Source organism: Castor canadensis, chromosome 17 (assembly GCF_047511655.1).
Source record: "Castor canadensis chromosome 17, mCasCan1.hap1v2, whole genome shotgun sequence".
Classification (NCBI taxonomy): Eukaryota; Metazoa; Chordata; class Mammalia; order Rodentia; family Castoridae; genus Castor; species Castor canadensis.
This window is the reverse complement of record NC_133402.1, coordinates 49,904,504-49,921,392: the sequence shown is the minus strand read 5'-3', so window position 1 is coordinate 49,921,392 and position 16,889 is coordinate 49,904,504. Positions and strand designations below refer to the sequence as shown.

The window sequence follows — 16,889 nt, the reverse complement described above, 5'->3', positions numbered from 1 at the left end:
TTTAGCTACATTTGAAAAGGGCAAAGGAATTACTGAACATTTCTCCAAAGAAGATATACAAATGTCCAAGGAGCACATGAAAAGATCCTCAAAGTCACTAGTCACTACAGAAATGCAAATCAAAATCATGATGAAATACTAGTACATGCACTGGGATGGCTATCATCACTGATGCAAAATTACAAATTGTGCCAAGGATGTGGAGAAATTGAAGCTCTTTATGCACTATTGGTGAGAATGTAAAATGGTGCAGCTGTAATCTATGGAAAACAGTTTGGCACTTCCTCTAAGAGTTAAATATAAAAGTACCACTGACCCAGCAATTCCATTCCTGAGTACCTACCGAAAAGAACTGGAAACAGGTGTTTAAACAAAAACTACAAAGGTTCTATTATTCACAATAGTGAAGAGGTAGAAGCTGGGCATGGTGGTGAACACCTGTAATTCCAGCACTCAAGAGGCAGGAGGATGGTTGAGTTTGAGGCCAGCCTGGGCTACATAGCAAGACTCTGCCTCAAAAAAACAAGACATAAAAAGGCAAACAAGCTAAAAAAGAGGTAGAAACAACCCAAATATTCATCAACTAATGAATGAACAAAATGTGGTGTACACCTACATAACATTCAGCCATATAAAGGAAAGAAGAACTAATAAATGCTACATTTTTTAATTCCATTTATATGAATGTCCGGAATCCTTTTCAGTGATTTAAAAGTTCTGGAGAGTAGGGATATAGCTCACTGGTACAGAAGCACCTAAGACCCTGAGTTTGATCCCCAACACAGCCCTACAAAAACAAAAACCCTAAAACAAAAACAAAGGTTTTTGATTTGGAATTAGATAGTGTTGATGGGTATACAAAATTGAAAAGGTACTTAATGCCGCTGAATTATGTTTTTAATGGCAAAAATGGTAAATTTTATGTACTGTTTATTTTACCACAAAAAAAAGTTAAATGATTTTTAAAATTATACTTTAATCTATGAAATATGAATGCTTTGGCTAATGACAATCATACCCATCCAAGGTTTATTTGAGACTAACAAGCATGTCAAACTACAAATTTTCACTGAATTTTGTCACATCCTGTAATACTTTTAATGAATGATTCAGAAATCTTATAAATTTTTTATACTTTTTTTTTTCTTTTAGGTGGGACTAGGATTTGAACATAGGGCTTTGTGCTTATAAAGCGGGCTCTTTATCTACCACATATGCCATGCATCCAGTCCATTTTGCTCTGGTTATTTTGGAGATGGGGTCTCACAAACTATTTGCCTGGGCTGGCCTTTCTTTCTTTCTTCCTTTCTTTTCTTCTTATTTTTTGGTTTTTTTTTTTTAAATGAAAAATGATAGCAAAGTTTATTACAAAAGGAATTTAGTATAACAGGATAAAAATGGGGAGAAATGGGGGAAAAAGGAGAAACATTTCCTGCTCCCCCCCATGCAGGAAATGGGAGTAGAGACCTGATCTAATTTTTTATAATTATGTTTAAGTGAAGTAGTAGCAATGAAAACTGAAACTGTATATTCAGTCCACTGCAATCAAACTGGACCTCTAATAAGAGTGTAACTCCAAATTTTTAAATATACTATTCTCAAAGAATATGTAGTTTAACAGAGGTTAAATGTCCTCATGACAAGTTCTATATCCTTGGTAACCCCAGAACATGCAAATAAATCTACAACTTCCACAGAACTAGCCTCTCCAAAGCCACTTTTCCAAACATCAACTGTCTTATGACCACTCCCAGGAAGAATAACTGAAAAGAGATTGTAAGTCAAGGAATTGTTATTCTTTTCATAATCAACAAAAAGCATGGCACATGACCTTGGGAGAGTATCTCCAGTGCAGGCCCAGAACGCTCTATGACCTTATGCAATATCGGAAAACAGAAATTATAGGTGGTCTTATCCTGAACTCCAGTTCAACTCATGTAAACCCAGAAGCAGAGCCTGGTCTTTAGAAATGTATTCTAATGGGGAGCATTCTTAGAGATATGGAAAACCTGCTATGCAGGATTACTTATGAAGAAAAGAGTTCTTGGTACTTACCCGTTTGCAGTACCAAAAATCTGGGCTTGGTACATACTCAAGGGTAACCTCTTTGTCATGGATCATTAGAGTTCCCTGCAAAGAAAACAGAAGCTATCAACATCAATTCTTAGAGAAATACAGAGAGACGGAAGGTACAGAGAACCTTTCCAGTCCCCAAGCTGAAACATTTTATAAAGAGTGAGCTTATTCATCAACAAAAGGAGATGGCTGTTTTAAGCCACAGACTTGGGGCAGTGCAGCAAAGCAAGTTTAAGTTTAGGGCAGGGGAGTGGAAGAAAGTGAAGTTGGTCTTCAGCCTTGGCTCCAGGAGGCTGGGTCTTTGTCCTTGGGCAGGCGAGGCCCAATTACTCCTCCAGAGGTTGTGTAGCATACTGTCATCAGTCTGAGCAAGTCTCCTACCTAGCTCCCTGACACTAACAAGAAGCAAATTCTTCCTTCTGTAGCACAGTGGCATAGAAGCCCTCTCTGTTACCTTCTTTTCCATGACTAACTCATCTCTTTGGAGGGGTAGTAAGGTCTATAACTTTGGTGTCTAAAAATTTTATGGAACACTGGATGCATGGCAAAAGCACCAGGAGAGAGGTACAACACCAAAGACAGAACAAAGGAAGAGGGAGAAAGCTTCACAGCAGATCACTTTCTTATGGCAGGAAACTCTGAATAACTGGTGGCAGCAGCAGTGGTGGTGGTGTCGGTGGTGGTGGCAGCATCACGACTTTGGTTTGGAGCCTACACAGTGAACCAACCCTGAGATCTGAGGAGCAACCATTGGCAAACAAGCCTTTAGGAAAGTGTGACACAGGAACAAGTAGGAAAAGGGGCTCAGAAAGCTTATAGTTACAGAGCCCCCTTGCCTCTCCATTTTAGACAAGTCATAAACTCTTTCACATCAAGAAAAAAATGTTGTAGTAAACATGAGCCAGTAGGTATGTATTGGAGCAGAGGGGGAAAAATCTGCCTACTGACAAGGGACCCTCACCCACACTTGTAAGTCAACTAACCGAAGGTGCGACTCTGGAACTAGCCCCTGCGCTGTGTTCATTCTCCGCCCTCTAGGGTCCTCTGTGTCTCCTCAGACAGGGCTCAGAGTTATACAAGCATTTCCTTGCAATTGGACCTCAGTTTCTTGCTTGAATCCATACATCTGTCAAATAATGCTTTACCTCTCTGCTTTTCACACCAAAAGAGTCAAGAGAAATACATAGAATAAGATTATTGTCTTGTCAAAACCAAAGAAAACTGCCCACCTACCTAAGTCTTAGAATCTGGTCTCTGAGAAATTGTTTCCTGGTTTGCTCAAGGTTAAAGGACAATAATAAAAATTGCTAACACTTATTAAGCACGTACTTACAGCCAGAAGCTGCTAAGTACGTTATCTTACTTAATCCCCTAATTGATCCCATGAAGCAATATTTTCACTTTACAGATGAAGAAACATGTTCAAAGAGGCTAGATCACCCAACTGATGAAGGTCAGAGTTGGATTCATCTGGGACTGTAGAAAAGGGAACTACTGCCTCATTCACCAACTCCTGCTCAGTATTAGGGATAGCCGATCTAGTCTCAGGAGCCCCTCAGGAATGAGAGAAGCTCTGTAAGCAGTGAGGATCAAGGAAACACTACTCTGTCAAGTTCTACACATGCAGGAGGTTGGTCAAGATGGTCCCTTCCAAACTCAGATACAGCACATCAGATCATTTAAGAGCACAGACTCTCTTAGTACTCTGGAGATAGAGGCAGGAGAATCACGAATTTGAGGATAGCTAGGGGCTATATTGTGAGACCCTGCCTTAAAAAAAAAAACAACAACAACAACAACAACATGGATTCTAGGCAGGTTCCCTAAATCTGAATCTTACCTCCTCTACTCCATGACCTTTAGCAAGGTCTTTAACTTTTTTTTTTTTTTTGGGTGGTACTGGGGTTTGAATTCAGGGCCTCACGCTTGCTTAGCAGGCTCTCATACTGCTTGAGGCACTCCACCTCAAGGTCCTTTACTTCTTTGTCCTTCAGTTTCCTCATCTGTAAAGTGGAAATAATAGTACCTACTTCATAGGGTGAATATAAAGATGATGTAAATTAATCCATGTAAAAAGCTTAGCATATTTAGCATAGAATATATAATCAGGGCATAATAAATGTTGATTATTTCAAGCCCTGAGTACTCAAAAAGGACTAGTATCAGTAGATGAGACTACATGGGGTTAAATAGCCACTTACTTCACCCTCCTTTCATGCCAGGTGGGAACATTTCACAACCTACTTCAATCTTTTGAAAGACTAAGCTTTTAGAGGGAATGGTCACTACACATTAAAATCTGAATCTTGGCGGCACTTTGTGTTAGTTATCAAATTGGTGGTCCAGATCTTCAGAATCCAGACTAAATTTTGCTGGCCCTTTATATCAGCACCAAATACATCATCTGGTACAGAAAAGGAGCATAATAAACTCTTCTCGCGTGAACAAAAGACTAAATACAACCAACTTTCCCTGGAGGACCACAGTTCTTAGGACACAGTGGCTCTGGAGAGATACTGCTGTCATAGTACACATCTGTACACCCAACCCAAAAACCACTTGAATAGCAAGCAGTAGCCACGAGAACAAGGCACTACTGTGAATTTCATTCACTTGCAAATTCTGATTTCATCACTTGGAGACATCAGTAGATTCAGGTTTTTTTTTTTTTTTTTTTTGCAGCACTGGTGTTTGAACTCAGGGCCTCATGCTTGCTAGGCAGGCGCTCTTACTGCCAGCCCTTTTTGTGATAGGTTTTTTCGAGATAGGGTCTTGAGAAGTATTTGCCAGGGGCTGGCTTCAAACCCTTATCCTCCTGATCTCTGCCTCCTGAGTAGCTAGGATTACAGGTGTGAGCCACTGGTCCCTGGCAGATTCAGGAATTTTTAAGGCAAGGAGCACTTTATATTTTTCAGGAAAAAAAAAAAAATGCTGTTCTACTAGCTGTGAATGGATGACCTTTTGTCAAGAGCAGGGAACCCCCTGCCAGGAGCCCCCATGATTATCTTCATCTCGTGTTACAGAGGCAATGATTTCTTTTTTATTTGGCAGTACTGAGTTTGAATTCAGAGCTTCATGCTTGCATCTCATGATTTCTTATTCTTATAGTTTCATACAACTCAAAGCAGCCTTTCTTCTTCTGCACATGGCTAGCCATCAAGCTACCAGTGACCACTGAATAAAGAATATGAAATGGTGCCAGGAGCTGGTGGCTCATGCCTATAATCCTAGCTATTCAGGAGGCGGAGATCAGGAGGACAACGGTCTGAAGCCAGCCCCTGGCAAACAGTTCTCAAGACCCTATCTCAAAAAAACCCATCACAAAAATGGGCTGGTGGGGTGGCTCAAGGTGTAGACCCTGAGTTCAAACCCTAGTATTGCCAAGAAAAAAAAAAAAAAGACTATGAAATGGTTTTAACAACACTGTTGAAGAATAGCCAATTGTTCTAATAAGAATAAACAGTCACAGGAAAAACCTAAACAAAAATAGTTTTATCTGTGATTTGATTTCCCAGCTGTCATCAAACACAGGTAGCCCACATATACTAAGTGCAGGTGTAACATACACATATTGCATCCCTCCCCATCCCTGCCAGGCCTTTTCTCCAGATTTCACAGAGCAGAGTCTCCTGGGGAAGTAACCTGTGGGGAGACAGATTAACGAACAGGAGAATGATGCAATCATGTTTAGTGGCTATCCACTCTTAATCATCTATTATCTACTATCTTCACACATTAAAATTTTTATTCATTGTTTGAAATATTGATTAAGCTACTAAAACAAAGGTACCATGAAGGTCATGAGCCTGATCCTTTCCAGCAGTGCTAAATTAAGTTTAGAGTAACACCTCCTGAAATCCCCTCAAACCCAAAGCCTTCACTTGGCAAAGTTATATAAAGATGCCCTTAAGTACATTTCAAGGAGTTTTCATGTGAAGCTGCAAAAGGCTATAGATATTTGCACCCCCAAAATGGCAAGACAAGTCCTTACTCCATCTCAGGGACACTATAGAGGAGTCTGAAGGATGCTGAATTCAACACCTACACTTTCATTTCCTTTTTCATCAGCTACTCTTAGAGACTTCACAACTCTATTTTGTAACCATCAGCCTGTGAGGACCTATGTCACAGCTGAGACTTGGAGCAACCTTAAGGATCCTTAAGGTACTAGGAAGTACAAGAGCAAATGGAAAGGAAAGAAATTTTCTAGCTGACAGCTTTGCATTTTTCTTGAAAACTGACAAAACAAGCTAAGTGAGTTATACTTTGTATTGAGACTATGACTGCTGTGTGACATAACAGACCTTCTTCCTATTAAAGCAGAGAGACAGAGATTGGCTCAAAGACAAAAAAAAAAAATGGAAGCTTTGTGAATACAACAACTCACACTGAAAAACCAGCAATCCTTCTTTGTTGATTTGTTTCTCCTGACTGAGAACTAGTACTAATTCTCACAGGTAGGGCACATGTAAAACCTATTTACACACAGAAAAGTATGGCTGGGACACATGGAATAGCCAGCCCAAGATTACACAGCTAGTTAGTAATACACATAATATAAAAGTCAGGTTTTTTTGGTTTTTTGGCAGCACTAGGGTTTGAACTCAGGGCCTTGTGCTTGCTAGGCAGCATGCTATCACCTGAGCCACATCCCCATCCTAAGGCTTTGCTTCTTGATAGTACTGTTGATCGCTCAAACTTGCCTGATCAAGGTGGTCCTTTTATTCTAAACGCTTCTACAATTACTTTAGGTGTTATGCCTGTGACAGGGGGCTGGTAGTAAATGGTTGCTACAGGAGTTTCAAGAATCATAGTAAAATGGACTTACAGAAAGAACAAAACAAGAGGAACAAAAAAGAACACCTTTTAAAAACAGATAAATTAGGTAGGGGAGGGGGCAGGAGGCAATGTAGCTCAGTAATGAAAGAGCTTGCCTGGCATATGTGAGGCCCTAGATTCAATCCTCAGAACCAAAACCAGATGTATGGCACTTCTTTTAGAATAAAAGAGTATTTTTATAGGACTTTTTTTGCAAAAGCAGTCAGATTCACTCTTTATGGTACAAGGTTATGTTATAGTTCAAATATTTTGTAAAGCTCACTATTCCCAAAGGCCAAATCAATATGAGACAAAAAGAAGAAAAAATAACTAGGGGAGGTGGTTAACACTTATAATTCTAGCCCTGTGGGGGCTGAGGCAGGAGGACTGCAAGTTCTAGGTTAGCCTGGCCACATTCATTGCAAGTTCAAGGCCTGCCTGGGCTACAGAGTGATCCTGTCTCAAAAAAACGCCAAAAACAACAACAACAAAAACAACAACAACAACACACACACACACACACACACACACAAAACAGAAAGAAAAGAAAAGGAAGAAGAAAAAGGGAGGGAGAGAAGAAGGAACAAGGAGGGAAGTAGAGGCCAAAACTCCTGAGGAAAGTACCAAAGGATGCCCTAGGGCAGCTCTGTAGCTCAGTCTGTTGGTCTTTTCCATGCCCTCTTTTAGACTGGTGTTTTATTGAACATGATCTGAGCAACCTTTGAGCATCCAAGAAATGAGGCCCTTATGGGACTTCCACTGACAACAGAATCCTACTTTAGGGTCAGATTTAAGGTTGAGAGATAAGGAAACATGGTCCTGGGCTGGCAGAGCGGCTCAAGTGGTAGAGGGCCTGCCTAGCAAGTGTGAGGCCTTGAGTTCAAGCCCCAGTATCATCAAAAAGAAAGAAAAGAAAAGAAACCAGAAACATGCCCCTTCAGCTTCAATAACAACTTCTTTTTCTGTGTTGCTAAGGATCCTGTGCATGCTAGGCAAGTGCTCTACCACTGAGCTATATACCCAGCCCAGGTGTCACTTTATGAGTTATCTTTTCTTGTCCAGATGAAAGCACAACAAAAACTTTCTCTAAAACAGTAACAAACATTTTTATCTATCTCACCAGTTTATATGACATTAGCAACAACCAACATCTAATCAAATCTTACTTATGGTTTTTGAAGCAACATGGCTGTCCTATGTTTCACTGAGTCCCTTCCCATTAGGGTCAGAGCTGGCCAGGGTCAAAATAAATTGGGCTCCAAAAATACGACATACCCCAGGCCAGTCCCTGATGTAGGGTAGCTCTTCTAGAAAATGTCTCTTGTCATTATGAAAGAAAGATATGCAGTCTTGGAGACAATTCCATTAAGTTCACTTCAGGAAGCCTTAGGAGGATAGACTCATCTACCAGAGGATCTATAAGACTCTCCCATTTTTAAGATTCCACTAAATTTGCATTTGTGGTAAAAAGAGGCAAAATATAAATAAAATAAATAAACTAATATGGTACTTCCCTCCTTCCCTTATCCTTGGTTTTGCTTTCCAGTTTCAGTTACCTATACTCAACGACAGTCCAAAAATAGTAAGTACGAAATTTCAGAAATATACAATTCATAAGCTTTAAATTTCACGCTCCACCTGATCTGAGACATCCCTTTGTCCAGCATATCCATATGATATACAGTATCATTAGTCATTTAGTAGCTGTTCTCAGTTATCGGATGCACTGTCTCAGTATCACAGTGCTTACATTCAATTAACCCTAATTTTACTTAATAATGGCCCCAAATGCTAAGGTAACAATGCTGGCTATTCGAATATGCCAAAGAAAAGTCATAAAGTGCTGTCATTAGGTGAAAAGGTGAAAGTTCTCAGTTTAAAAAGAAAAAAACTTTATCCTGAGGCTGCCAAGATCTGCAATAAAACTAAATCTTCTACCTATGAACTTGTAAAGGTATGTGATAAGTACTTAGTTGGAAAAAAACATTCAATTTGTGTTATGCATGTACAAAACATGAAAAAATGTAGCATACACAGGGTTCAGTACTATCTGTAGTTTCAGGAACCCACTGAGGATCTTGGAACATATTTCCTGTGGATAAGAGGATGTTGTTTTTAATCAAAACAGTCAAAGAAAGCCAGGCATGGTAGTACATGCCTGTAGTCCCAGCTACTTGGAAGGCTGAGAAAGGATTACTTGATTCCAGGAGTTCAAGATAGCCTAGGCAACACACCAAGACGCTGTCTCTTGCAAATCAAATAACAAAAAAACCCAATCAAAAGTCTATTACAGAAATTGAGCCTGCCAAGCATGTAGGGCATGTCACTACAGATATCTGACTAAAATGAAAATCTGTAAGCCCCAGCTACTAGCACTCAGAACTGAAAAACTATACTCCACTAAAATTCATTTTTCTGAAACTTTCAGTTTGCTTTAATTTTGTATCTTTTAGAGCAATGTTTATAGGAACCTCCATTTAGTTAAGATTTCTGTGATTAATAAATCACTTGTTTCCAAACAAAGATATGACCTTAGTGGAAATAGGTGACATTTGTAAATATTTTATTGACAACCCTTGGAATTCTGCTCAAAGTTGAATTTTTATAACCTTCATTTTATTTTTCCCCTTTTTCTCAGTTGGTTACAATCACATAGCAATGAAATTAATTAGTCCTAAAGAAGAATACATGTAGGAACAAGACAGAGTTTGTTCTTTCTTAATTATCTCAGGTATGCCTAAAGTCATTATGAGGAAGGGAAGGAGAAGGGAAAAGGAAGGGAAGGGGAAGGGAAGGGAAGAACGCAGGGCAAGTGTTTTCAGTTCCAGAGAAGAAAGTGTTTCTCCTATGGCAATTAAGGTCATTTTACCCCCACAAAGTGAAGAGCAGCTGATATAGATCATTCTCTATAACACTCTTAAAATCTGAGATGACTATTGTTTAGCTTCCTGATTCTTTTTCTTCTGGAAAAGACAGATCCTAAATTTAACATCAAGGCATGGTTCACTGTCTAGGTCTCTAAACCAAGTCAATGTAAGGGAAGAAAAAAAGGGCAGTTTGTGAAGTCAATGTGAAAAATGTAAAGGTTTTTTATTTTGTTTACTGAATAAAATAATCAAACCATTTCTTTTTATTGTACAGCTAATTGTGGGAGGTACTAGGGAACAGCAAAGGGACTATACTGAGGCCCACAAGTCCTAAGATACTGCACAAGCCATACTGGTGAGCTCAACACAAAGGCCTGCACAGTGCTCGTCAGGTAATCTCTGAAGAACCAACAGCTAGTCTTTAGGTTTTATCATTGAAAAGATACATAATTTCTTTTCTTATTTCCTATTTTTTTGCTGTGCTGGGCATAGAACCTAGGACTTCATGAATGTTCCGCCACAGAATCACATCCCCAGCCTGAGACATTATTTCTACTACTCTATCCCAAAACCTTGGTTTTTCTATAAAGGTGCCTCTACTTAACCTCTCTGGCTTTAATATCCTTGTTCAGAAATTTAGAAAGCCATGCTGACTTATTCTCTGCAGAAACAATATTGTGAAAACATTAATAAAATGCAAAAGCCACTGTACTTCTCCACATACATTGTTCAATCAACATTTTAGCAAGGTACCACCCACCACTCTTTTTTTTTTTTTTTTTTTGTGGTAATGGGGTTTGAACTCAGGTCCTACACCTTGAGCTACTTCACCAGTCCTTTTTGGTGATAGGGTCTACTTGCCCAGGCTGGCTTCAAATTGTGATCCTCCTGATCTCTGCGCCTCCTGAGTAGTTAGGATTACAGGTATGAGCCACTGGTGCCCAGTCCCACTACTCTTTTTTTTCCTAGGAAACAAGCTATAGATCCAATATCAGTCAGATGTTATAAGGCTAAGAAGGGAAGCTTTGAGTCACAAAAAAATCTATTTGAACAGGAGGTTAGGTTCCTAATTCTTTCTGGTAGACTCATTCTCACATGCAGATAACACACAGTATAACCAAATTCAGCCCCTGATAAAAATGAGGGGTGACTTTTTATATCTAAGACAAGCTACAGGAAGTGTTGCTTAAGTGGTAGAGTGCCTGCTTTGCAAGCCCTGAATCCAAACCACACTCCCACCAGGAAAAAAAAAAAGTGCATTTGGGTTGGAGGAATGGCTCAAATGGAAGAGTGAGGCCAAGTTCAAACCCCAATATCACAAAAACAAAACAAAACAAAACAAAACATGCTACAGTTAAACTAGTCTATATTTAGAAAGCAATGTTTACTGAACTATAGTACCACGGCTGCCACCTGGCAGGATATGGTTAATTAAAAAAATTAAGGCTCTTAGCAGTCTTCCAGTATCTATCAGCTTCCTTTTCCCTAGGAGCAAACCCTGATTTTTTAACTAGGCACACAGTAGTCTGGAATAAAGAAATTATTTTCCCTTTTTATGCTTAGTGTAGTCATGACTAAATTCTGACCAACTGGACAAAAGCAGTAGTCCTTGCAAAGTCCACAAAGAATCCTTAAAGACAGAGTCTATGTTCATCCCTCTTCCTTCCTATTAATTAGCAAGACAAAATGACAGTTGTTACTAAGGAAGCCATCTTGGTCAATAAGATAGAAATTAGATGTTGAAGGTAACGGGGCTACAGGGCTGAAAGAGCCTGGATCCATTATGATAACAGTACCACCATAAGAAATTCTGGATGGCTCAGATTTCCTTTACATTAGAAAGAAACTAAAGTCTTAAGTCACTGTTACTTTTAGTTTTCTGTCATTTCCAGTCAAAATCTAATCGTCATAAAATGCTTTTGAAAATTATTGGTGACAGGCAGAAGGAGGAATTTTGCTCAAAAGATACCAACTATAAGATAAAGAGAAAGTTATGTAATAAACTAGATAGGTAGTGGAACAAAGGTAAAAGAATGACAATTAAAAAAAACCATTTGTTTTCCTGCCAAATTCTAGTACTGCACCTCTACTTGTTGGTTACTTAAAGGTTCTGTTACCTCACATTCTACCTATCTAAAATAATAATCACTTCTCCCCAAATGCCTTCCCTTTCCACATGCTTTATTTCTCTGTTGCAAGTACTATATACTATTTGTCTAACATTTGAGTGACCTTTGAATCTGCCCTCTCTCTTGCCTCTCCCTCCAATATCCTGTGTTACCAAATCCTAAGGATTCTTTGTTCAAACTTTCAGGCCTAACTTTTTCCTTCCACACCTACCCTTAATTCCTAATACAGGTTATCAACTTCTCACATCTCACTCACTGCTCTAGATCCTAAGGGACCTTTTCCTCTGCAGTCTCTCCTTTTAAATCTATATATAACCACATGAAGAGTCTCTTTATAGTGTCACTTTGGCCTTGTTCCATTCTTGTACTCCTCCACAACTTCAGAGTCTTAAATGCAAGGCCCTTGACAATCTAACCTAACCTATCTTGCACTTTCCAAGTCATTTAAGTCATTCCTTCCTACCTCTTGGCCCTATGCTAGCTCAGATGGGCACTACTTAACCTGTCCTTCCTATCCCAGCTTCTTTTTTTTTTTTTCATTTTTCTTTTATTATTCATATGTGCATACAAGGCTTGGTTCATTTCTCCCCCCTGCCCTCACTCCCTCCCTTACCACCCACTCCGCCCCCTCCCTCTCCCCCCACTCAATACCCAGCAGAAACTATTTTGCCCCCTATCCCAGCTTCTTGATAAGCACTCAACCTTCAACCCTTTCTCTGCTAACCATACATATCACTGCTAAGCTCATCCTTCTTACATTTAAATTCTTGCAGGTTTGGCTCAAGTGGTACAGCATAAGCCTTGCAAGCATGAAGCTGAGTTCAAACCCCAGTCTCACCGAAAACAAAGAAAATCTTGTTCAAAGCTCTGGTACCCAATTACCTATAAAAGCTAGATGAGAACATCAATTTTCCCAAAAATGGCAAAAAAAAAAACCCCAAAAAAACAAAACTTTAAAAACCTTGAAGGAAAAAAATTTTACAGATATGAGCAAATACTCAAGTGCTTATGCTTAATTTGTCAATTATTTTATACATCTAAATTATGAAATAAAATAATGTTGTCTTAATTACCAGTGTGTCCTTGATACCTGCCCTGGGAACAGTAGGGAAAACTAATAGCTATTGAATAATTGTATCTAGGCAGCAATCAATAAAGGCTTAGGTGACAGATTGAAATTCACACAATATCCAACAACTCCACTCATAGGTATATACTAACAGGAATATACTAATCTAATGACTAAGAGCAGTAACAACTTTAAAATAGCCCTATATGGATAGTTGGCCATAAAGAGTAAACTGATGAATAAATTATGTTATATTCTTACACTGGAAAACTATGTGATGATGAAAATGAACATACTGCAGTTACACAAAATAAGATAAATTTTTAAAATAATGCCAACTGTATAGTCAGGTAAAAGAATACAGATGTGATTTTAATTACATAAAGCCCAAAAGCAAATCAAAGGACTCTATGGTATTAGAACTTAGGGTTGGGTAGAAAAGATAATGACTAGGAAGGGCAAAAGTGGCTTCTGCATATGAAGCAAGTTCTGCTTGTTAACCTTGGAATTAGTTACACAGGAACACTGAATTTGTGCACTTAGCAGTACATTTATGATATGATGTCTTCCCTGTAGGTTAAGTGATACTTCCAAAAAAAGAAAGAAAGAAAAGAAGAAATTACTTAAAAATACTATTCCTTCCATTTGTAAGTTTTATGAGTCTATTATTTCAGCTCTTCACATGCTACATTCCCACCATAAATTCAGCCATTTTAAGTGGCCTGGAAATTTTACAGAGCACATCATTTTTAATTGTCATCTAAGTTGCTTAAAATATACTACTTTTTTAAATCTGTGAATAATGTCTTTGTGGAAAGTTTATCCTAACCACCAACTACCTTTTGATATAAAATTCCGACAACTAATTCTTTGATTAGTCTTGTAAGCGAATTTATACATCTAGGTCACAGTACTTCCCTTTTACCTATGGTTTTTCTTTCATCAGTTACAGTTACCCAAACTAAACAGAGGTGTGAAAATATTAAATGGGAAGTTAAAGAAATAAATAATTGAGGATTCCAAGATGGCAGCTAGAGGAAGGAAGCAGAAAGCGTGCCTCCTAAAGTAAAATCTTGGAGAGACGCTGGAGATACACCTTACAGGAAAAACCACGGAGAAGAGGCAAAACTTTGACTCCTCCACATCTCCAGCCTGTGCATAGCAACTCCACTTCACGTTAAATGGAGAAACCAGGAGAGCTCCTGTGCCGCCACCAGACAGCAGTGCCCAGATAGCTTAGGAAGACACAGACCACCAGGTGAGCTAAGCGGTATGCGGTACTCCCACAGACAACTCTAGGGCAGATCAGCATAGCCCCATGGACAGACTGACCCCCACCCAGGGAAAAAAGAAAAAAAAAAAAAAGACATGTATAAAGAGGGCAGGGCGCCCTGAGTGCCGAAGCAGGGGGAGGGGAAATCCCTCACAACAAGCCGGCTGGAGAAGGCAGGAGCTGCAGCACACACCCAGCAACCAGGAGTGGGAAAGCTGGTAAAAGTGACGGTGGAAGGAAAACTCCACAGGAGAGGGGGGAAGGCCCACTTCCCACGTGAGCTGTAAATAAACAAGCCGGCCAGAGAAGGCAGGATCACTGGCACATGCCCAGCAATCAGGAGCAGGAAAGCTTGTAAAAGTGGCAGTGGGAGGAGAACTCCACAGGAGAGCAGGGAAGGCCCACTTCCCACATGAACTGTAAATAAACACGCAGGCCTGAGAAAGCTGGTACAGTGTCACCTACCCCAGTGTGCTTGGAAAAGGGAAAGCTTGTAGCTGTGGCCCAGGAGAACTCTAAGTAAACAAAGCCTGAGGGGCTAGGTGAGTGTTAAGCTCACTTCTGAGATCTGCATAAATAAAGCCTCCAGCAACAGCAGACTGACAGCAGTGGACAGGTGAGCCACAGCCTCAGATAGCCATTCACAGAACTGTCTCCAGACTCTTTTTTTTCTTTCTTCCTTTGATGAGACAACAACTGAGCTACACCAGCATGCTGAAAAACTTACTGAAACTGTATTGCATTTGAACTTTGGACACTTTGTGGGGTTTTCTTTTGTTTTGTGTTGTTTTGTTTGGTTTGGTTTTTTTCCCCTTTGATGAGACAATGACAGAACTACTTCTGAGAAACCATCTCCAGGATTGGAAGCTGAGGAATGAACACCAAAATTATTAAGACTGAAATTTATTGCATTTGAAGTTGGAGATTTTTTTTCATTTATTTATTTTAATTTTTCTATTTTTCAATCCTCTGTCTCTCTAATGCCTGTTCAGCTTACTGTTGATTAGTACACTATCTCTCCCTGTTTATATCTTTGAAACTTTTTTGTTTCTTTGTTTTTTTCTCCTTGTTTGTTTTTCCATTTTTCTTTAACTTGTTTCCTTTCCATCTCCTCTCACCCCTCCATTCTAAATATCACCATTGTTATTATTACAAGCTAGAAAATACTTAATTACACACAGTACAGAGATAATAACAACACCAAGGGCAATGATGGGAAGACAGAAAAAACAGGAAAACCAGTTTCCCCACAGCAAAAAATTAGTACAGGAACCAGAGGGAAATGAAGAAAACAGATACTCAGTTCCAGACTCCAACAAAATGAAGATAAACTATACCAAAGAACCCAATGAAGCTGACAAGAATAATCTAAAAGAAGATATACTACAGGTAATCAATGACAATTTTATAGAGATGATACTGGATATGGTCAACCAAAATGTACAGGAGACACTCAAGAAATTCCAAAACAACAAAAATAGAGAATTTGAAAAAGCACAAGAAGAAATAAAAGAAACCATAGAAGCACTGTATAAACACCAAAGTGAAACAAAGAACACAATTAATAAAGAGATAAATGAATTCAGGACAAAAATAGATAACATTAAAGAGGAAACAACTCAGGATATGGAAAACCTCAGAAAAAAAGAATGAAACAAAATTGCAAAACAAAATGGAAGGCCAATCCAGCAGAATAGAACAAACAGAAGACAGAATCTCAGAACTTGAAGATGAAATGATAATTAAAGGAAAAACTGAAGAACTATTAGTTAAACAATTCAAGTCCTGTGAACAGGAAATGCAAGAACTCACTGACTTCATCAAAAGACCAAACATGAGAATTATGGGCACTGAAGAAGGAGAAGAGGTGCAAGCAAAGGGAATGCGTAATATATTCAACAAAATAACAACAGAAAATTTCACAAATCTAGAGAAATCTATTCCCATACAGATGCAAGCGGGCTCAAGAACACCAAACAGACTAGACCAAAATAGATCTACCCCATGAAATATTATCATTAAAACAACAAATACAGAGACCTGAGAAAGAATACTGAAAGCTCTAAGAGAGAAAAAACAAGTAACATACTAAGGTAAACCCATCAAAATCACAGCAGACTTCTCAACAGAAACATTAAAAGCAAGAAGAGCTTGGGGTGAGATCTTCCGGGCACTGAATGAAAATAACTTCAACCCCAGGATACTCTACCCAGCAAAACTATCATTCAAAATAGATGGAGCAATAAAAGTCTTCCACGATAAGCACAAACTAAAACAACATATGACCACAAAGTCACCACTACAAAAGATTCTTCAAGGGATTCTGCACACAGAAAGTGAAATCCAACATAACCATGAAAGGGAAGGCAGCACCAAACTACAGGAAAAGAAAATGCAAGAAAGTAGACAGTAACCTCAACTTAGGTACACACAATCAAACCTTCAAACAACTAAGAAAACTAAATGACAGAATTCACCACATACCTATCAGTACTAACACTTAATGTTAATGGATTTAATTCCCCCATCAAAAGGCACCGTTTGATGAAATGGATTAAAAAGGAAGATCCAACAATTTGTTGCTTACAGGAGACCCATCTCACTGACACAAATAAGCATAGGCTTAGGATGAAAGGCTGGAAGAAGATTTACCAAGC

The 16,889-nt window shown here is 39.0% G+C and overlaps 1 protein-coding gene across 7 annotated transcripts in view; it reads right to left on the bottom strand.

The window, feature by feature from the left end:
* Rbm6 (RNA binding motif protein 6) overlaps window positions 1-16,889 on the bottom strand; it is a 96,135-nt gene that overhangs the window by 19,718 nt on the left and 59,528 nt on the right. For 5 of the 7 annotated variants that reach the window (XM_074059067.1, XM_074059069.1, XM_074059068.1 and 2 more), the window contains one exon: window positions 2,056-2,130. In XM_074059067.1, coding sequence (XP_073915168.1) covers window positions 2,056-2,130 — 75 coding nt within the window. Of the gene's footprint in view, window positions 1-2,055; window positions 2,131-3,059; window positions 3,200-3,916; window positions 3,939-16,889 lie in introns of those variants that run through there. The other 2 variants (XM_074059072.1, XM_020172652.2) reach the window with 2 other exon arrangements.